Source organism: Eleutherodactylus coqui, chromosome 8 (assembly GCF_035609145.1).
Source record: "Eleutherodactylus coqui strain aEleCoq1 chromosome 8, aEleCoq1.hap1, whole genome shotgun sequence".
NCBI classification, from domain to species: Eukaryota; Metazoa; Chordata; class Amphibia; order Anura; family Eleutherodactylidae; genus Eleutherodactylus; species Eleutherodactylus coqui.
This window is the reverse complement of record NC_089844.1, coordinates 115243939-115267373: the sequence shown is the minus strand read 5'-3', so window position 1 is coordinate 115267373 and position 23435 is coordinate 115243939. Positions and strand designations below refer to the sequence as shown.

At 45.3% G+C, this 23435-nt stretch overlaps 1 protein-coding gene across 1 annotated transcript in view; it reads left to right on the top strand.

Moving 5' to 3' along the window:
• Positions 1-18424, top strand: part of LOC136577569 (palmitoleoyl-protein carboxylesterase notum2-like) — a 34679-nt gene extending 16255 nt beyond the window's left edge. The window contains exons 8-12 of the mRNA XM_066577494.1: positions 3249-3437; positions 6011-6111; positions 15272-15419; positions 16390-16437; positions 17244-18424. Of these exons, the coding sequence (XP_066433591.1) occupies positions 3249-3437; positions 6011-6111; positions 15272-15419; positions 16390-16437; positions 17244-17547 (790 nt within the window). The 3' untranslated portion in view covers positions 17548-18424. The remainder of the gene's footprint in view (positions 1-3248; positions 3438-6010; positions 6112-15271; positions 15420-16389; positions 16438-17243) is intronic.
• The last annotated feature ends 5011 nt before the right edge of the window (positions 18425-23435 follow it).

Here is a 23435-nt window from a genome sequence, read left to right as displayed (position 1 = left end):
GCTTGTGATGGCTGTGGCAACCAGTCCAACCCATCACAATGAGAAACCACTGCTGTCCCCTATCCCTCCATCTTGGCAGCTCATCTGCATGCCACTCTGTGACCCAGCTTTCCAAAGAGCTGAAATCGTACACCTTTTGCCTAGAGATCTACAGCGATGCATCAGGGTGTTCTCGGGGCATTGGCGGCTGACTTGTCGCTGCAATCGGTCATTTTTAATGTTGAAAACTTTCATTAAAGTTTCTTTACAACCTCCCCCCTCATTCCAGCCTGCCAGGGATGGGCATGTACAATCATTCTACATTCTACACACTAATGGTATGTTCATATAGTGGCATCCGGCGCAGTTTTTTTTCCGTGTGACTTTTACATCTAAAATTGCGTCAACCCTCATTCTGATGCATATTTTGCCCCAGATTTGCACACTGATTTAACCCTATTGATGGGCCAAATCCGTGTGCGCAATTTCCAAAAAGGTTCTGCGCATATCCAGAATTGTGGTAAACTTGGAACAGATTTTGCCCATTAACAGGGCTAAATGTCTGTGCTAACCTGCTGCAGAAATGTATACTTTAGGCCAGGTTCACACGAGCCTATGCATATTTGCAAGCGCATGAGTGCAGCATTTGTGTTTTTTATGAACGATGCTTTTGCACGCACCTCAGCGTAGTATAGTGTGCCTTTTTTTTCTGCACAAGGCATGTGCCTTTTGCGTGCGGCAAAAATATATGCACCAATTGAAATGGCTAATTAGTCTAAGTTCCAGATGTGCATTCCTGCGCAATTGTGCAGGGTTTCATGCATCTCCTAGGTAATGTGCACACATTTGTGCATCCCCATTAACTTCTATGGAACTTCTGATGTGCAGGAAAATAGAACTAGATAGATATAAATTTTATTATACCTTTTTTTTGCTCAGGAAACTGCGTGCATGTGAACAAACCCAGTGAAATCAGTGGGTTCCATTCTGTGTATTGCACACGCAGATGAGCCTGTGTGAATCTGGCCTTAGACATGGACTCCTGCTGCAGTTTTAGAGGTGAAGTGCACGAAAAGTGTGAAATTTCACCTAGTAGTCATGCCTGAAAAGGTGCCTGGGATGTCCCAATAAAAGGGACACTCTGAAATCCACAAGGTGTTCTTTAATTTCTTTAGTCCTGTTTTGAGTCTTACTGAACACTTGAGTTGGATATCTCTGAAAACTGCATTCTGGGTAATGAGATTTTTCTCCCATAACTCCGGCTCTGATAGAACAAACTAGTTTTCCAGGCAGAGGTTAACTAAATCTATCCATGTGGTAAAACGTGTCATGAATGGACTGACCGTGCACACTAGGCCTTGCAGGATGCAGAGGGACATTTTCATGATGCTACAGAATATGTTGGTGCTATATAGGAAGCAGAAAATCTTAGTGGCCTATGTGAACATTAGCTTTGTATCGACCTGTTTGCATTCTGCAAACTTGACAGTCTCGGCAGGCAGCTTTGTTCCTGTAGAAACATGGCACATGAAGCTGCTACACTTGTCCACTAGGTGGCAGTGTACTACATACTTTGCACTATAAGGCGACTAGGAAGGACCTATTGAAAATTGCATTTCAAACCTTTCCGTAATATGACTATTATTTGACTTGCTCAGGACACCTAATTCCATAAGGGATAAACTGACCACGCCTTCATTAACCCCTTTTTCATTGCCATTTTCTTTTTTACCTCCCTATTCCAAAAAATCATGACCCTCTTATAAAAAACAAAACAACAAAAAAAACTTTTTACATATTTGCACGCCATAATTTTTTTTTTCTCTATCTGACTTGTGTGGGGGCACTTTTTTGAGCAGTAAGCTGTACTTTTTGTCAATACCATTTAGAGGTACATAAGAATTTTGGATCTTTGTATTCAAATTTTTTTTCCATAAATATGCGGTGATTAAAACTATCAATGTAACATTTGTATAATCTGGACTCTTGCAGTAATACCAATTTTTTAATTTAACTTTTTTTATAAGACCATTACGCATGTATGTGTGTTCCATCAAGTATTATCAGAACGGCTGTCCTTTAGCTGCAGAAGTCCTCCTATAATGGTGCTCCTTTGCTGATCTGCAGAGGTCTTGAACCTCCTGTGCCCAGATTAGGGGTGTAGTAATAGGGGGTTCTGAGGTACGTCATACCCAGACCCTGCTGTCTGATGGGGCACGTACTCCTGCTATATACAGTAACTTGTAGGTATTATAAATGGCACATGGTAGGTTGACTGTGGCTGTTATAGATTATATATAAGGCCTAGGAACGCCTTTGGTCTGGATACAACTTTTATAACAAGGCCCCTTAACTAGTATTAGTTTTGAGGGGCTTTTTCAACATATCGCACTGGTTGCTCTATTGGACTTCCTCAAGCTACAGGGTTCAGATGCGACTTCTCTTAAGGTGCGATCACATGAGCATCGTTAAAGTAATAGCACTAACTGCTAGGCTGCAGTTGCAAGTTGAGCCTGGTAACTAATGGAAGATGTGTGCGCTAGCAGCTCATGTACACAAGCTATATTGTCACGAATTTGCTGCAATGCACGAACATGAAATCAAATTTTTAATTTTTTTTTTTGGTAATGCATTCAGTCACTTTAAGCTTTTTTTTTTTTTTTTTTTGCCATGTGTAAAATTGCAGGTTTAGGGTAACTACTCGCTATCTTTTTTTATTTTTTTATTTTTTTATTTTTTTCTGCAGGGGTCTTTGGGCTATGGGACTTGTAAAGCTGCGATCATGCAAAATCGTGATTTTGCGCGATCGCTATTTTAACATTACAAGTCCCATAGACCCCTGCAGAAAAAAAAAAACGCTGCGAATTTCGCAGTGAAAAAACGCTAGTGGGTAGTCACCCTCAAGAGTATATCTGATCTATTTACTGACCAATATTGCGTTTGCCTGTGTAAATACAGCTTAAGCATAAGCTGTGAAAAGTCCAAGGCTTTACAGTACAAGCATTGTGGATGAGATTTGAAGAAATTCCATAAAATCCGTATGTGAATGGACTCTCTGCAGTCCACAACATGTCAATCTCTGCTGCGTGTTTTCCACTGTGGATTTCACTCCTTTAAATGAGACTGAAATCCATGAATCCATCTGGAATCTACAATGTGTGAATAGACCTTTTGACTCTGACATACGTGTGTGGATTGTAATTGTAGTCAGACTTGTTAATAGCAGGTTCTCGGGCTTCTCACATTATGTCTTCCTTCATGTGTTCCAGCGCTGGAGGTACTGGAGTCTTGATGAACCTTGACAGGGTGGCCTCCTTGGTGGAAGAGATGACTGCTGATACCGTACAAGTCCGAGGCTTGGTTGACTCTGGATGGTTCATTGATACTAAACATGGGAAATCTGACTGTATGGATGGAGCTTCTTGTGTGCTAACTGATGCCATTAAAAAAGGCTTGAAGTAAGTGAGAAGTAACCCAACAACCCACTGTTATATATGCTTATGTATGATCCTAGCTCCACTATTGCAATGGAATTGTTGCCTTAGACTATCTATGGGAGTGCCCTGTGATCAGGAAGTGCTGGAACAAAAATAGTTCTGACATATTTTGCTAAATTCATTTCTTGAGTCTAGACCATTTATGGGTCATATTTGCTTATGTGGGCCCGGAGAGAGATAACTGTATCCCACAGTGTGGGAAGCTCCTACATGTGATTGCGACAGCCAGCAATAAGGCAGTTTTGCAAACTTGGTTTTTGCCGACTTAAGATGACCTATTTTTAAAGAAATTCTCCTAAGACTGGATTGGGTGAAGACCCCATTAAGTAAGGAAATGAGATATTTCACAATTTGGGAAAGCTTTATTGAAATTTTTCCACAATGTGTCCAAAAGGCCATTCGCAACTATTTTTCATTCACTACCTGGTTCCAGGAACAGTCCCAAGGTATTTGGGACATAATGGGGATCAATTTGCCACTCAGTCTTCTATTTGGGATACATTAGGACCTATACGAAGTATTGAGCAATAAGTTTATTACTGTTACTATTGTGAGCTGAAACAGTTGAACCCTGTTTCAGGCCAAACTTTGCTAAAAGTTCAGTTCGGCCTCCGCATTATCGCCCTCTCCCTCAGTGGTTAGTCCTGGGGTCCTAGGTTCAAATCTGACCAAAAACATCTGTGTGAATTTCTACAAACCTTCATACCAACTCCATGTAGATGTTGACCTTGGACAGATTTGAACCTAGAACCTGAGCACTGTAATAGTCCTTTTACACGGAACGACAGTCGGCTAAACGACTGCATGATCCCGGTCTTCTCACTTCTAGGTGAAGCACTGAGAGGGGAGCATTTACAGGGAATGAGAAGCCTGCGATTAGTTTTTTGTTTTTTTTTTGCTGACAGTCAGCAATAACTTGCGCAATTATTGCTCAAATTCGTTCATCCGCTGTAAGTGGCCCATAAGGCAACAGTGCTAATCACTGAGCAGAGAAGGAGGAATTTTATGGCTCTTAGACAATTTTAGGGGTGTTTGGTAACATTTTGGTTTGAACTAATTCAGGCTGAACCAAACTTTTTGCTGAACTGAACTTTTCAAAAGTTTGCTCAACACTAATTGTTACTTATGTTGCTTCCCCTTCACCCTTAGAACACTTAATGCGGTCTTAAATATGAGTTGCCTTTCTACTTTTTCCCCTCTAGAATCTATTTTGGGATCCACTTGCCAGCAAAGCATTTACTTATCATATACTATAATTTTAATTAAAAAAACTTACTGAAAAACCTTAAACTAGGGTTATATTGACCATTTTTAAAGCTGTCTCTGCTTACTATGAAAATGAATGGCAGCAGGATCAAACTACATAAGCCTCCTGTTGCATGATGTTGTAGCAATATAGAGTTCTGTAGAAAGTGATACACTTCAACTGCATGGCAAAGACATGGTGTGAATGTAGCTTAAGGCCCCCCCCCCCCCCCCCCCCGGGCAGGAATTCCACGTTGGGATTTCCAACAGAATTTCCGCCTGTGCCCGCCTGCTCAGGATTGCATTAGAGAACGCGATCCTAGGCAGACGGCCGTGATTTGTCCGCGTGAAAACACATGCGGAAAATAAATCGCAGCATGTTCTGTTTCTGTTTGGGTCTTGCAGAGGCACACACATAAATGTCAGTGGTGACGAGCCGGCTCCTTTCTGCGCATGCGCCGCCTGGCACATAGCAGAGAATGAAGACTCCGGGAGCTGGTGAGCCGCAGGGGCATGGGACCGTATCCCGCTGTGAAAATTCTTGCAGCCGGATCCGACCAGGCTGCCTGCAGGCGGCCTAAGTGTTATCCTTGCCAAGCAGATATACCGTACAGTATGTACAACTGCAGAGTGGCCCTGTAGGTGTGGAATGGGGAGGGGTGAAGGGGCAGTGTTGACAAAAAGATGCACTTTTCTGTTCTTTGCATTGAGTTTTCCTTCTCATGCAGTTAGATTAAGACGTGGTTTCCAGGCTCTCCTACATCATGCGTGTCTGTGTGTGTGTGTGTGGCTCAGGGTGCATTCCAAGCAATAATCAACTGGTCTATCGTGAATACACTAGCTCAGCTCCCCCACCCTCTACTCTAAGACTGTGTAGCATAACTAAGCACATGCTGCTTGTTCCCTGCTAACAGAAGATTTACCTGCAGTGAATTGCAGCCCTCTGTAATAGTAGCTTTCTCTGTTCTGTCCTCCTCCTGCTTGCCTGTAGCTTCCACTGACACCTGCCATACAACCTTCTGAAATAGATCAGTGGAAAGCAAGTGAATATACATTCACAACAGGCTGACTGACACAATTTGATATAATTTCAGTCCTCCAGTCTGCGGTGCCTTGAAATGCAATACATGCATAGAAATCAAACAAACACAAATTTTGGAACTGCACTTTTAACTGACTTTTTGCACTTTTTTATGCTGTTAAATATGTAATTTTTTAAATTCTTTTTTATAAAGATCTTGCTAAATCTATTCCTATATGTTGTCTTCCTGTGTTACATTACTTTGCAGACTTTGGAATGGAGCGCTCCCAGAGAAATGTAGGCAGCAGTATAAAAAGGAAGATGAGTGGCAGTGTTTCTATGGCCCCAAGTCTTACACCTCAATGAAAAGTAAGTGGATATTATGTTTATGAACATACAGTACATTCCCATTAATGCCATAGGGGTGAAAATAACTTGCTATTTCCTAAATATGCATAAAGCGGCCTCCCTGGTAGAGGTATCAATGTAAAAGCCTGGTTGACGTGTCCGTGTCCGTCCGCGTGTGTCTGTCATTTTTTTATATAGTGCATACATATTCCACAGTGTAGTAAGTCACTTGATACTAGGTCGAGCCCCCATAGGGGCTTACAATATAAGCTCATCTATTTAGTATGTCTTTGGGTGTGGGAAGAAACCAGAGTACCTAGAAAAAAACAAGGCAAAGACAAGGAAAATATACAAACTCCATTCAGATGTTGTCCTTGGTTGGATTTGAACTCTGGACAGCACTACCAGGCAACACTAATAGAGCCACCATGTTGCCCTAAAAATGTGACCAAGGCGGCATCTTATGATTCCATATAAATGCTATGGGATTAATTTAGGACTGTGTGACCAGAGAGATCATGAAACCTTTTTTTTTTTTTTTTTTTTTTTGTGAACCAAAGCAAGCTTTTGGACCCCTCTCAGTGACCAGCTGTGACTGCGCCCTATAAAGTTATGCCCCTATCTTTGACATTAATAGTTGGTCCCGTAATAAAAGTTAATTAGTAGTCGCACCCATAAAATGTCTTCACCCCCAAGTAAGGGATTTATCAGAAACTCTAGCTTGATAAGCTGAAGGAATCTGAGTGATAATAGAACAGGGCTGTCTGCAATTTCATTTCCTTGTTTGAACCTGCTGACAAAGCTATTTGAAAGGTGACCACTAGAGATGAGCGAACACCAAAATGTTCGGGTGTTCGTTATTCGTAACGAACTTCCCGTGATGCTCGAGGGTTCGTTTCGAACAACGAACCCCATTGAAGTCAATGGGCGACCAGAGCATTTTTGTATTTCGCCGATGCTCGCTAAGGTTTTCATGTGTGAAAATCTGGGCAATTCAAGAAAGTGATGGGAACGACACAGCAACGGATAGGGCAGGCGAGGGGCTACATGTTCGGCTGCATCTCAAGTTCACAGGTCCCACTATTAAGCCACAATACCGGCAAGAGTGGGCCCCCCCCCCTCCCAACAACTTTTACTTCTGAAAAGCCCTCATTAGCATGGCATACCTTTGCTAAGCACCACACTACCTCCAACAAAGCACAATCACTGCCTGCATGACACTCCACTGACACTTCTCCTGGGTTACATGCTGCCCAACCGCCCCCCCCCTCCCCCCCACAGCGCACACCAAAGTGTCCCTGGGCAGCCTTCAGCTGCCCTCATGCCACACCACGCTCATGTCTATTTAGAATTGCGTCTGCCATGACGAGGGACCGCAGGCACACACTGCAGAGGTTGGCACGGCTAGGCAGCGACCCTCTTTAAAAGGGGCGGGGCGATAGCCCACAATGCTGTACAGAAGCAATGAGAAATAGAATCCTGTGCCACCGCCATCAGGAGCTGCACACGTGGGCATAGCAATGGGGAACCTATGTGCCACACACTATTCATTCTGTCAAGGTGTCTGCATGCCCCAGTCAGACCGGGCTTTTTAATTCATAGACACAGGCAGGTACAACTCCCTATTGTGAAGTCCCTGTCGACCCACAGCATGGGTGGCTCCCTGGAACCCACCGGCGGTACACAGAAATATCCCATTGCATTGCCCAACACAGCTGAGGTAGTAATGTCGTGCTTAATGCAGGTGGGCTTCGGCCCACACTGCATGCCCCAGTCTGACTGGGGTTCTTTATAAGTGTACAGATGTAGTAAAAACTCCGTGTGCACCTACAGCATGGGTGGGTGCCAGGAAGCCACCGGCGGTACATAGAAATATCCCATTGCATTGCCCAACACAGCTGAGGTAGTAATGTTGTGCTTAACCCTTTCCAATCCAATTTGTATATGGTTTTCCTAGGGGGCTTACTCTTTTTCTGCCGTTATACAACGGTGCTATATGCTGGCTAAAGCCAGTACTGCATGAGCTGACATGTAGGATAGGCTCCGACAGCAGAGAGGCTGGCAATATACAGTAAGAGAACCCCCGACGGACGTCTACCAACAACGGAGCTGTACAGCCTTAAACCCTAATGTCTTCACAGGTCACACAGTGGACTGGAAAGGGTTAATGCAGGTGGGTTTCAGCCCACACTGCATGCCCCAGTCAGACTGGGTTTCTTTATAAGTGGAAACAGATGCATTTATAATTCCCTGTGGACCCACAGCATGGGTGGGTGCCAGGAAGCCACCGGCGGTACATAGAAATATCCCATTGCATTGCCCAACACAGCTGAGGTAGTAATGTCGTGCGTAATACAGGTGGGCTTCGGCCCACACTGCATGCCCCAGTCTGACCGGGGTTCTTTACAAGTGGACACATGTAGGTTAAACTCCCTGTGGACCCACTGCCTGGGTGGGTGCCAGGAAGCCACCGGCGGTACATAGAAATATCCCATTGCATTGCCCAACACAGCTGAGGTAGTAATGTCGTGCATAATACAGGTGGGCTTCGGCCCACACTGCATGCCCCAGTCAGACTGGGGTTCTTTAGAAGTGTACAGATGTATTAAAAACTCCGTGTGCACCTACAGCATGGGTGGCTCCCTGGAACCCACCGGTGGTACATAAAAATATCCCATTGCATTGCCCAACACAGCTGAGGTAACGTCAGCTGTAATGCAGGTGGGCTAAAAATTAATTTGATTACACTGTAGGCGAGGGCCCACAAATTGCTGTATCAACAGTACTAATGTACATCCCAAAAATTGGCCATGGCCAGCCAAGAGGGCAGGTGAAACCTATTAATCGCTTTGGTTAATGTGGCTTAAGTGGTAACTAGGCCTGGAGGCAGCCCAGTGTAACGAAAAATTGGTTCAAGTTAAAGTTCCAACGCTTTTAAGCGCATTGAAACTTATAAAAATTGTTCAGAAAAATTATATGAGTGAGCCTTGTGGCCCTAAGAAAAATTGCCCGTTCAGCGTGATTACGTGAGGTTTCAGGAGGAGGAGGAGGAGGAATATTAGACACAGATTGATGAAGCAGAAATGTCCCCGTTTTGGATGGTGAGAGAGAACGTAGCTTCCATCCGCGGGTGCAGCCTACATATTGCTTACGTATCGCTGCTGTCCGCTGGTGGAGAACAGAAGTCTGGGGAAATCCAGCCTTTGTTCATCTTGATGAGTGTTAGCCTGTCGGCACTGTCGGTTGACAAGCGGCTACGCTTATCTGTGATGATTCCCCCAGCCGCACTAAACACCCTCTCCGACAAGACGCTAGCCGCAGGACAAGCAAGCACCTCCAGGGCATACAGCGCTAGTTCAGGCCACGTGTCCAGCTTCGACACCCAGTAGTTGTAGGGGGCAGAGGCGTCACCAAGGATGGTCGTGCGATCCGCTACGTACTCCCTCACCATCCTTTTACAGTGCTCCCGCCGACTCAGCCGTGACTGGGGAGCGGTGACACAGTCTTGGTGGGGAGCCATAAAGCTGGCCAGGCCCTTAAAGACTGTTGCACTGCCTGGGATGTACATGCTGCTCGATCTACGCACATCCCCTGCTACCTTGCCCTCGGTACTGCGCCTTCTGCCACTAGCGCTGTCGGCTGGGAATTTTACCATCAGCTTGTCTGCAAGGGTCCTGTGGTATAGCAACACTCTCGAACCCCTTTCCTCTTCGGGAATCAGAGTGGGCAGGTTCTCCTTATACCGTGGATCGAGCCGTGTGTACACCCAGTAATCCGTCGTGGCCAGAATGCGTGCAACGCGAGGGTCACGAGAAAGGCATCCTAACATGAAGTCAGCCATGTGTGCCAGGGTACCTGTACGCAACACATGGCTGTCTTCACTAGGAAGATTACTTTCAGGATCCTCCTCCTCCTCCTCCTCCTCCTCCTCCTCTGGCCATACACGCTGAAAGGATGACAGGCAATCAGCCGGTGTACCGTCAGCAGCGGCCCAAGCTGTCTCTTCCCCCTCCTCCTCATCCTCCTCATGCTGCTCCTCCTCCTCCTCCTCCTCCTGTACGCGCTGAGAAATAGACAGGAGGGTGCCCTGACTATCCAGCGGCATACTGTCTTCCCCCGCCCCCGTTTCCGAGCGCAAAGCAGCTGCCTTTATGGTTTGCAGGGAATTTCTCAAGATGCATAGCAGAGGAATGGTGACGCTAATGATTGTAACATCGCCGCTCACCACCTGGGTAGACTCCTCAAAATTACCAAGGACATGGCAGATGTCTGCCAACCAGGCCCACTCTTCTGAAAGGAATTGAGGAGGCTGACTCCCACTGCGCCGCCCATGTTGGAGTTGGTATTCGACTATAGCTCTACGCTGTTCATAGAGCCTGGCCAACATGTGGAGCGTAGAGTTCCACTGTGTGGGCACGTCGCACAGCAGTCGGTGCACTGGCAGCTTAAAGTGATGTTGCAGGGTGCGCAGGGTGGCAGCGTCCGTGTGGGACTTGCGAAAATGTGCGCAGAGCCGGCGCGCCTTTACGAGCAGGTCTGACAAGCGTGGGTAGCTTTTCAGAAAGCGCTGAACCACCAAATTAAAGACGTGGTCCAGGCATGGCACGTGCGTGAGGCTGCCGAGCTGCAGAGCCGCCACCAGGTTACGGCCGTTGTCACACACGACCATGCCCGGTTGGAGGCTCAGCGGCGCAAGCCAGCGGTCGGTCTGCTGTGTCAGACCCTGCAGCAGTTCGTGGGCCGTGTGCCTCTTATCGCCTAAGCTGAGTAGTTTCAGCACGGCCTGCTGACGCTTGCCCACCGCTGTGCTGCCACACCGACTGCTAGCGACATGCTGCTGCTAACACATCTTGATTGCGAGACGGAGGAGGAGGGTGCTTTAGTGGAGGAAGCATACACCTCCGCAGATACCACCACCGAGCTGGGGCCCGCAATTCTGGGGGTGGGTAGGACATGAGCGGTCCCAGGCTCTGACTCTGTCCCAGCCTCCACTAAATTCACCCAATGTGCCGTCAGGGAGATGTAGTGGCCCTGCCCGCCTGTGCTTGTCCACGTGTCCGTAGTTAAGTGGACCGTGGCAGTAACCGCGTTGGTGAGGGCGCGTACAATGTTGCGGGAGACGTGGTCGTGCAGGGCTGGGACGGCACATCGGGAAAAGTAGTGGCGACTGGGAACTGAGTAGCGCGGGGCCGCCGCCTCCATGATACTTTTGAAGGACTCCGTTTCCACAACCCTATACGGCAGCATCTCAAGGCTGATGAATTTTGCTATGCGGACGGTTAACGTTTGAGCGTGCGGGTGCGTGGCGGCGTACTTGCGCTTGCGCTCCAACAGTTGCGCAAGCGACGGCTGGACGGTGCGCTGAACTACACTGCTGGATGGGGCCGAGGACAGCGGAGGTGAGGGTGTGGGTGCAGGCCAGGAGACGGTAGTGCCTGTGTCCTGAGAGGGGGGTTGCATCTCAGTGGCAGGTTGGGGCACAGGGGGAGAGGCAGGGGTGCAAACCGGAGGCGCTGAACGGCCTTCGTCCCACCTTGCGGGGTGCTTGGCCATCATATGTCTGCGCGTGGTGGTGGTGAGGCTGTTGGTGTTGGCTCCCCGGCTGAGCTTTGCGCGACAAAGGTTGCACACCACTGTTCGTCGGTCGTCAGGCGTCTCTGTGAAAAACTGCCAGACCTTAGAGCACCTCGGCCTCTGCAGGGTGGCATGGCGCGAGGGGGCGCTTTAGGAAACACTTGGTGGATTATTCGGTCTGGCCCTGCCTCTACCCCTGGCCACCGCACTGCCTCTTGCAACCTGCCCTGCTGATGCCCTTGACTCCCCCTCTGAAGACCTGTCCTCCTGAGTAAGCGTTGCACACCAGGTGGGGTCAGTCACCTCATCGTCCTGCTGCTCTTCCTCCGAATCCTCTGTGCGCTGCTCCCTCGGACTTACTGCCCTTACTACTACCTCACTGCAAGACAACTGTGTCTGATCGTCATCGTCCTCCTCACCCACAGAGTTGTTGAGACAGTTGGCGGAAGTCCCCAGCCTCTTCCCCCGGACCCCGGGAACTTTCGAATGGTTGGGCATCAGTGACGATAAACTCCTCTGGTGGGAGAGGAACCGCTGCTGCCCAATCTAAGCAGGGGCCCGAGAACAGTTCCTGGGAGTGTTCCCGCTCCTGAGCAGGTGTGATTGTAGTGGAGTGAGGAGGCTGGGAGGAAGGAGGAGCAGCAGACAGAGGATTCGGATTGGCAGCAGTGGACGGCGCAGAACTGCGGGTAGACGATAGGTTGCTCGAAGCACTTTCTGCCATCCAGGACAGGACCTGCTCACACTGCTCATTTTCTAATAACCGTCTCCCGCGTGGACCCATTAATTGGGCGATGAATGTGGGGACACCAGAAACGTGCCTCTCTCCTAATCGCGCAGCAGTCGGCTGCGACACACCTGGATCAGGAGCTTGGCCTGTGCCCACACCCTGACTTGGCCCTCCGCGTCCTCGGCCGCGTCCACGTCCTCTAGGCCTACCCCTACCCCTCAGCATGCTGTATTACCAGTGATTTGATTTCACAGGCAGCTAATAAATTGGCGCAAGACTGCAGGCCAAATATAATTTTTTCCCTTTTTTGAAAACGAAAGGCCCCACTGCCTCTAGTGAATGAATAATCTAAGTTTAATAACTGTGCTGTTTTCCTGCTAATGTGTCACAGAACGTGAGGGTAGCAGAGTTAACTGTGGCAGAGCAGGTATTTTTTTTCCCAATTAAGGAAAGCAAATGGCGAAGCCAGGAGTAAAACGTAGCTGGGTGCGTCTGATTTTTACAGGTTGCACACGCAGCCGACACGTGTCCACCGCCCTTAGGACGGACAGAGGCAGGACAAATAGAATTATTTTCACTTGTTTTACAAGCAAAAGGCAGCACTGCGTATATTCAATGAATAATAACTGTGTTGTGGCCCTGCCTATACAATTCTTTCCCTGCAGTATCAATGGAGGGTGCAATGGTCTGCAGAGTCGATTTTGAGAAGCAAAAAAAAATGCAGCACAGCTAACAGCAGCCTGGACAGTACTGCACACGGTTAAATATGGCCCTAGAAAGGACCGTTGAGGTTCTTGAAGGCTACACTCACTCCTGACACTCTCCCTGCCTATGCAGCACTTCTGTCCCTAATGCCAGGTGCAACGCTCTGCAGAGCCGATTTTGAGAGAAAAAAAAATTGCCACTGCTAACAGCAGCCAACACACAGCTATCAGTGGCCCTAATAAGGACCTTTGGGGGGTCTTGAAGCCTACACTAACTACCAATTCTTTCCCTACAGCAGCTCCGGTACAAACAGCACTGTCCCTCATCTAACTCACACGGCATCTGAGGCGAACCGCGGGAGGGGCCGACTTTTATGTTCGGGTGACATCTGATCGCCCCAGCCACTCACAGCAGGGGGGTGGTATAGGGCTTGAACGTCACAGGGGGAAGTTGTAATGCCTTCCCTGTCTTTCAGTTGGCCAGAAAAGCGCGCTAACGTCTCAGGGAAGGAAGTGAAAGTAACCAGAACACCGCATGGTGTTCGTTACGAATAACGAACATCCCGAACACCCTAATATTCGCACGAATATCAAGCTCGGAAGAACACGTTCGCTCATCTCTAGTGACCACAAATATGGCCGCACTTCCTGTTTTTCCAAAATGGCCACTGCAACCAAATAGAAAAAAATGCCAACAACCAGCATCTAAAAAATGCAACGACCAAACTTTGGCTGCTGCTCTGACTTCTGATTTACTGTTCTATACAGTCTGTTGAATGCTTTGGGCGGACATCTTTAATGGTTTCTGAGTGAAGTAGTAATGTATTTTCAACATTACTCTATTAAATCTATTTTCTTTTGTTATGAAAAATCATCAAAAATGGTTTTCTGTCTTCTGTGGAAGTGCTTTTAATTGTAGTAATGTTCTTTATTGGGAGTAAAAGCTTTTTCATTGATTCTATGTTGTAGAAAGCTTTTACAGACTTGTGCTGCCTACAAGTTTACTTTTGGCTTTGTAAACTAAAATCTCCAGATGGCAGACAACCTAAAGGAGGGTTTACATGCAGTGCCTTTATTTTTTCTGTAGCAGTATCTTGTAAGATACATGGCAATTTTGTTGCAGCCCACCCATTGGCCAGTCTGGCTAGACACCATTGACCTAACAAAGCTGCATAATAAATGTATGCTTAGGCTCGGTTCCCATCTGAGGTTGGGCTGATGCTCTACTGTTCTGCCATGGGAGTAGGCAGTAAATGGAATCTCTGCAGAGAATGAACCATAAGAACAAAAAACTGGATATAGCACTCCGGAGTATAACATTTAGGGATTGGCGAGAATAAAGTATAAAAGTCCCGTCTTTAATATCATACTACGCGTTTCGGTTATCAAGCCTTTTTCAAGCAATACAAAAAGAGATGTATGTATACAATAAACAACTCCTAGCTTGCTGGACACCAAATGCATGTGGGAGAGAATGGATCCATCCGATGATGGATTCCACTGTCTATAATGGGGTCTGTCCAGCTTGCTGGCATTTTTCCATGTCTGTGATGCAGATGTGAACAGCCCCTACAGACTGACGGTGTTTCTTAATCGGTCGAATCAGATTGATGAGGGTAATGGTAATTCTCAGTTGTTAGGCATGGGCTACAGGGTTTTGTTTGTTCGAGAAATACACATGTTTGCTATATGAGGCATGTCAGGAGAGGTGATGAGCCCCCTATAAATCCAGTGACCTTGTCTGGTTTAGTAGTACCTCTCCTTACCCCCCCCCCCCCCCCCCCAAGGGTTCTGCACTATAGCGGCATGAGGGGCCTCTGGGCCTCCCTAGCTTAGGGGGCTGGGTTGCAATGGTGTCCTCTATAGCAGGGGTCCCCAACTCCAGTCCTCAGGGACCACCAACAGGTCATATTTTCAGGATGTCCTATGGTAAGAACACCTGTGGCAATGTCTGAGGAACTGACGATAATTACATCACCTGTGCAACACTGAGGAAATCCTGAAAACATGACCTGTTGGCGGTCCCTGAGGACTGGAGTTGGGGAACACTGCTCTATAGTATGTGTTTTGTAAAAATAAAAAAAAAAAGATAGATAAAACTTATACCCAAAACGCTTTTTCTTTTGTTGCCTTTTTTTTTCTTATCATTCTGTCAACCTTATTTGTTTTTCAGCCCCTATCTTCATAGTTCAATGGCTCTATGACGAGGAACAGCTAAGAATAGAAAATATCCAGCCGGACTTCCAATTCATGACAGCAAATCAGTGGAACAACATACAAAGCATTGGAAGAGAGCTTAAGAAATCCCTGCGTGAAGTCCCGTAAGAGATAAACCTATTTCTAAATCAAAGGGCTGAAAGACTTCACTGGCATCCAGCCATAGTAACACGTCATTATTCTATACTGAGAGACAAATCTATTGCATATTCTAAGGGGAAAGAACCAAAAACACATAATTCAGGCCTCTATCATTGTGTGGAAAAACATAATGAAGTTATAACATTCTATTAGTGCATTTATATCTGTAGAGCTCCAATTAATTACCATAAAAAGCTCCCCTCGGTACTAGCTGCAGGTGACCAGAGCTTTCTAATGTAACTTTAAGGCTACTATAAAGATATATGGGGTAATCAAAGGAGAATTTTAACACCTCCCCATCCCCGCACGAAAAAAAAAAATTGGAAACCATACCACTCTTGTCAATCAACTGCATGCAATGCTACAGCTCGGGTCCATTTAAAGGAAACTGGACACCCCCACTTGACTTATACTGCCTGTAGTAAATGATACACTAAGCTATATGTGCCTCTGCAGAGCCAGGATCCAATGCTTCAGTCCCGCTGCTGTCCCAGTGATTACTGTGACAGCCAATGAGAGACTGCAGCATCACGTTCTCTAACTTCTGGCATCATGGCACTCAAGATGTGAGCACTGATGTCAGGAGAATGAGCGGTGATGCTGCAAAGGTCATCGGACTTCCTGTGACCTATTCTGCACAACAATCACCGGGAACACACTGCTGGGTCACAGAGGGGTAAGTATATCTTAGCTTTTTTTTTAATGTATGTAGCCCTGTTGAAGTGGGGTAATTCTGTAACTGGACATCCTCTTTTGAAATGAGCAAAGCTGGGACTGCAATTCCACACACTGCCTCTAGGCAAGATTGGTGAGGTTTCTGCTAGAAAGCAGCCATTGCTTTCTAATTTTGCACACACAATTTTTGTCCCCAGCCTACTATATCCCAGAAAATCCTTAATTTTGAAACCCTCTTTTTATCCCTTGCATTTACAGGGCAGTGTTTGCTCCAGCTTGTTTCTCCCATACGCTTATCACAGCAAGGTAAGGAGAATTTAAATATTTAAGATATTATGTATGTTTGTTCTTCCTAATGTAGAACATGGATTAAATCTTTCTCCAATTCCAGAATTTACAAACCAGTACACACAACACTGTACAGTAAAATTTATGCAACTCTTATTTCACCAAAAGAACCTCAAAACGAACACCCTTTTAAAAAAGGCAAAAACTTTTGAATCCTACACTAAAACCCCTAAATGGCGACCCTATCAAAAACCTAATGATATCTTGCCTAAAAGGGTAACCGCCCTGGGAAAGGCAACGCAGTTCCTGAAGTGTGTGTGTGTGTGTGTGTCTTTTTTTTTTTTTTAAGGGTGTTCGTTTTGATGAGGTTCTGGTTAAATCTATTTGAGCCCTTATTTGAGCCCTTGTCTAGACTATTTAGCTGCAAATGCCAATATTCAATTTATTTTTGTGTAAAAGTTCTAATTACCCCCAATTCCCCACCATTCTCAAGATGTCTACCTTAGAAAAAATCCTGAATGAATTGGTTCTTCTTGCTTTGGTGTGCAAAGCTGCCCATACACATGAGAGGTGCCAGCTAAATGCTACTGGATTTCTCCCAATCACTGCTGAGCGTGCAGATGTCTGGCATGGCATGTAGTAAGAGAAGAACACAGAATTTTGAACACTCTAGGCTTTTGCACATACATGATCCACCCTACACATATCCAAATCTTTGTGCATCAGATAGAAAAACAAATGTATTTTTGAAAACTTCTGCAACTATGTGTGTATAATATAATCCATATAATCCCACTGGTGGCTTCTTGTTCTCCTCTTATTAGCAATTGGTTGGACTTCCAAGTGAAAGGAGTCACCTTATCGCGAGCTGTACAGTGCTGGATGAAAAGCCTACAAGACCGAAAAGGCCCAAAGACTACTGCCCGTGGATGCTCCTTTCATCTGATAGATAACTGTCAGTGGCCACATTGTAACCCCACATGCCCAGCCCTTCATGATCCAGTGACCGGCCAAGAGGTGACCTTATTACAGATGTTTCTCCGACGGAGCATTGAAAATCAGAGGAGAGGACAAGAGCCTAAAGGAGACATGAATCAATTAATGGCGATGTTGAGGAACGGTGGTTAGCTGGGAATTTTTTTTTTCTTAAATGTGTAATATAAAGTTCCTGAACAAAGAAGAAAACTCCATGCAGATTATTCCCCTCTTTATCAGAAAATATGGACAAGATGCTTCGATGATTTTTAACTGGTTCTTTGTTGTATTTGTTGGGCTCCAGAAAGTTTAGGGTATAATAATAATAATTACATTTATTATATTGAGGCTAATGCTGTTAACATTTCTATATTGTCTGTTCTATATCTGCTGTTAATTTTATTTACCGGTAAACAAAAAAGATAGTCAGTAAGAAAGGGATCATCGATCCCTATGTAGATAAATAAGGGAAGGATCACAAGGGCCTCATCATAATGCTGGATTGGAGGAAATAGGTGTTCACTAATCAACTCGGCGCACAAGATGGGTTTCTCAAAGGGATAATGATGTCTAGCACACTTGTTACACAGCTCGGTGGAGGAGTACTGGAGGACTATATAGCTATGGACTATCTAAAGGTATAAATATGATAAAACTTTTTTTTTTTTTTCCATAATTACAATCCTGCCCAATTTTGAGTGTCATTACTTGTCTAGGAAGCTGTCTTGCTCCTACATGGACTTCTGCATCAAGCTGCTTTCCTATCATGGTGCCTTTTGTAAAGCAAGACTTGGGTAAGAGTGAAATCAAACAACTGGTCTTGGTGTTTCTTCCCTCATTAGTTTTAATGGTGGTGGTAAATTGTCTACTCCTTCCATTATGATGCTGGCCCTGTACCTGTTATCGCTCCCTGGTTTTAAATTCTGCATATTTATTCCTGTGTCTTTTATTATGTGGAATATTTTTAATTATGAAATGATGGAATTATATCTTCACTGACAAAATGAACAAGACCAAAGCCAAACCGTGAGGTCTGTGTGTTGACTCATGATACTACGGCGTTTACACATATGCATGAAGGGCAAGCTTTTTATACAAGTGGTGAAGAAAGTTGCTGGGCTCAGAGGCAAATGGGTGCTGAAACACAGGTAAACTGAACTGCCAACTTCTCAGCCATGTGAATGATTGTATTAGAGAAGAGAGGTAGGCTGACTATTTGGGCATTAGTGCAGTGGTGATGGGTAAGAGGCGATCCACTGCCCCTTGGTTTATTAAAGCACTATTTAAGGGGGCTATTCAGGATTACTAAACATGTCAGCTTGTTTCCAGAAACGGCACCATCCATGCCCATAGATTGTCTGTATTGGAGCTTATCTCCCTTAAATCCATGTTTTTCTAACCATGGATAACCGTTTCTGTTAGAACTGATAGAATGTTTAGTACAAATTAGTATTAACTGTGGCAGAGGGGTCTAATAGAATTCAACGGAAAGCCCATCACAGAAATAGACAACCCTTTTTAACAGTCAATTTAGTAATGTACCTTTTATAATGTAGGGATATTAGAGAGACTAACAAACAGACAAAGGTATCCAAATGAGACATCTTTCACACGAGCATTTTAGCACAACCATCTGAAACATTGGATTCTAATGCATTTGTTTAGACGGGCTTTTTTTTTTTTTTTTTTTTTTTTTTTTCCTGGTGCAATAAATCGGCCGGCCGAAAAAGATGGCACATACGGTGCACATTCCAGCTGGCCACTTTTACACATGGCTGGAAGAGATAGGACTTGTCCTATGTTTTGCTGGACTGTCCTATAGGAGCAATCAGAAAAGGGAATGGGGGAATGAGTTTAGCAGTGGCTTGCGTTGCTAAAGTCCCTCGCCTTGCTAGAAGCTCCCAAAGAAGCCTATCAGCTGGGAAGGGGAGAGACCTCAGCAGCGCTAAGGTCTCTCCACCGGCCCATGGAATTCCGGGCTGTGGCGTATAAACTCTTTAGTCCAGCCGTGTGAATGGGTGAGAAAACTGGCTTTCTCCCATTCATGCTATTATTTTTTTTTTTTTTTTTTTTCACCCCCGATGTGAGCGGCTGAAAATGGCAGCGCCCGTGTGAAAGAGTCCTAAATGAAACACAGAAACTGAGTGAGAACAGCCCAAGTATGATTGCAAGAAACTAACTTGTAGGGATATGTCTGCACACCGTACTAATACACCATGGATACGAAAATATAAAACGTACACAAACACCTCAGTTTGAGGGGATCACTGAGGTGCCTCTGTAGAGGGCTACAAGGGTGCACTGAACATCTATCCTATCTTTCCATGAATATTAGTTGCCCCCTTGTAGCTCTCTGTGGATTTTGTCCACTGACGGGGCTAAATCCGGGTGTGGATCTGTGACAAACTGCAGAATAGCTGCAGATTTCTAACGTGTATTTATACGTTTCCGAGCAGAAAACTTTGTGAATATACAGTTAGGGCCAGAAATATTTGGACAGTAACACAATTTTCGCGAGTTGGGCTCTGCATGCCACCGCATTGGATTTGAAATGAAGCCTCTACAACAGAATTCAAGTGCAGATTGTAATGTTTAATTTAAAGGGTTGAGCAAAAATATTTGATAGAAAATGTAGGAATTGTACACATTTCTTTACAAACACTCCACATTTTAGGAGCTCAAAAGTAATTGGACAAATAAACATAACCCAAACAAAATATTTTTTTTTCAATATTTTGTTGCGAATCCTTTGGAGGCAATCACTGCCTTAAGTCTGGAACCCATGGACATCACCAAACGCTGGGTTTCCTCCTTCTTAATGCTTTGCCAGGCCTTTACAGCCGCAGCCTTCAGGTCCTGCTTGTTTGTGGGTCTTTCCGTCTGAAGTCTGGATTTGAGCAAGTGAAATGCATGCTCAATTGGGTTAAGATCTGGTGATTGACTTGGCCATTGCAGAATGTTTCACTTTTTTGCACTCATGAACTCCTGGGTAGCTTGGCTGTATGCTTGGGGTCATTGTCCATCTGTACTGTGAAGCGCCGTCCGATCAACTTTGCAGCATTTGGCTGAATCTGGGCTGAAAGTATATCCCGGTACACTTCAGAATTCATCCGGCTACTCTTGTCTGCTGTTATGTCATCAATAAACACAAGTGACCCAGTGCCATTGAAAGCCATGCATGCCCATGCCATCACGTTGCCTCCACCATGTTTTACAGAGGATGTGGTGTGCCTTGGATCATGTGCCGTTCCCTTTCTTCTCCAAACTTTTTTCTTCCCATCATTCTGGTACAGGTTGATCTTTGTCTCATCTGTCCATAGGATACTTTTCCAGGACTGGGCTGGCTTCTTGAGGTGTTTTTTGGCAAATTTAACTCTGGCCTGTCTATTTTTGGAATTGATGAATGGTTTGCATCTAGGTGTGAACCCTTTGTATTTACTTTCATGGAGTCTTCTCTTTACTGTTGACTTAGAGACAGATACACCTACTTCCCTGAGAGTGTTCTGGACTTCAGTTGATGTTGTGAACGGGTTCTTCTTCACCAAAGAAAGTATGCGGCGATCATCCACCACCGTTGTCTTCCGTGGACGCCCAGGCCTTTTTGAGTTCCCAAGCTCACCAGTGAATTCCTTTTTTCTCAGAATGTACCCGACTGTTGATTTTGCTACTCCAAGCATGTCTGCTATCTTTCTGATAGATTTTTTTCTTTTTTTTTTTCAGCCTCAGGATGTTCTGCTTCACCTCAATTGAGAGTTCCTTTCACCGCATGTTTGGTCACAGCAACAGCTTCCAAATGCAAACCCACACACCTGGAATCAACCCCAGACCTTTTAACTACTTAATTGATTACAGGTTAACTAGGGAGACGCCTTCTGAGTTAATTGCAGCCCTTAGAGTCCATTGTCCAATTACTTTTGGTCCCTTGAAAAAGAGGAGGCTATGCATTACAGAGCTATGATTCCTAAACCCTTTCTCCGATTTGGATGTGGAAACTCTCATATTGCAGCTGGGAGTGTGCACTTTCAGCCCATATTATATATATAATTGTATTTCTGAACATGTTTTTGTAAACAGCTAAAATAACAAAACTTGTGTCACTGTCCAAATACTTCTGGCCCTAACTGTACACCCTGCCGTGCCTAGCGCACGATCGAAGGGTATCTGTTGTTCTAGAAGGGCTTCTTCAGTTTAGAAGTACAGCTCCTACCGCTTGACAACACACAAGTGATCCTGAAACGCATTTAGTTGACCCAAATCTAGTATATTGTAGCTGTTGCACTTGGTATAGGGTCTGTGACCTATAATGTCTAGAGGAACAAAATCACTCCTGGGGTATTTCTTATGCTGGCAGTCTTTCTGCAAGGAACGTGCGTGCGTGTGTGCGTGTGTGCGTGTGTAGCACTTGGAGGTTGTGATGTGCTGCCACCAACCAAAGGATTTTGGTGCCACACAACCAACTCTCCAAATGTGCATTTGCTTGTTTGGCATGTGAGCAGTGCATTTTCATGCACCTTATTTGCCTGTGCGAACATTTGTTCATTATCTGCTCTGATTGTTTTTAAGGCCCTTTTACATGGAATGATTATCGTTTCAACGAATGAAAGTGAAAAATAATCGTTCAGTCTAAATGCAGCCAACGACTAAGTGATGAACGATAATCATTCACTTTTTGTTCATTGTTTTGTTATGCAGGCATAAAAATGATCATTGGCTCGTCCAATTTAACTATGGATCGTTCAGTTATTCACATTCAAATGAGATTATTCAATTGGTTCACATTCCCTGAATAAGTAAATGAGCCAACAAAGTATCTTCCTGTATAAACAGGCTCCATGAGCAAACTCTCATCACTTGCTCATTCAAACAATTTTTTGAAAAGCAATTCTGTCCTTTAGGCCTCTTTCACATGGGCGTTCCGATTTTTGGCCACCTACATCATGGCCCCAAATTGCATGAACGGGAGAAAGCCATGCCCAAATCTAAGTCTTCCGTTTTCTTGCTTGTTCAGAAAGCCGGACTGTGGTGTATATACGCCGCAGTTCAGAATTTTGTGGGCCAAGGGAAGAGACCTTTAACATGACAGCAGCACTAGAAGCCTATGGGAGCTGCCGGCAAGGAGTGGAAGTTTGGCACCGCAAGCTGCTGCTAGGCTCCCCACCTCCCTCCCCTCCCCTTCCCTTTTCTGATGACCCTCATAGACTCTCATACGAGTCCATGGGAATGGCTGGCGTATTTCCGCAAAAGATGGGGACAAGTCCTATCTTTTCTGGTCGCATGTAAAAGCGGCCGGCCGGAATGCACACTATGAGATATCTTTTCCAGACACCTGAAAATCGCCCATCTGAAGGGATGCATTGGAATCAGATGGTTCAGGTGCTCACGATTTTCAGACGGCGTCTTATTGTGGCAAAATCGCCTTCCTGAAAGTCCTGTAGCTTAAAGCCACACCCCAAAGTGGTTTCTTTTTGCTACCCACTACTTTCAGGGAAGGATACAGTCCACTATGTGGCAGCCCAAGGAAATCCTACAGGTATATAATACAGATGTGCAGGGACTTTTAGTGTGCTTCCATGCATGAAATCCACCTGCTGGGAAACTTCATTTCCTGAAGTGCACCATGTTTGGAGTACTGTCCATAAACCTAAATACCCTCCATGTAGTTTCTACTCGAACATCTGTAGATTACATCCCGCAACAAGTCATTGGATCACCTACAGCAAACTGGTATAGTATGTTTGATATGTGAGACCTCTGTAGACCCCAACTGCTGACTTGGACTTAATCACTTGGTGCAGAGTATGGTGGAGCACTTCCCCATATTTCTCCGATGAATCACTCTACATGGAAACTTAAATTGCTTCTTAGAATTTAGTTACGTGTTTGCACAACATCTGCTTCACATCTGGCTATTAAAGATATGGAGTTGATAAGCATTTCTAACAAAGGCTGCCAACACAACTTAAATGTTACTTAAATGTGGCATAAATGTAATCTAATTATCTCTGATCTTATCAAGCCATGCATGTTTCAGCAGAACAGTT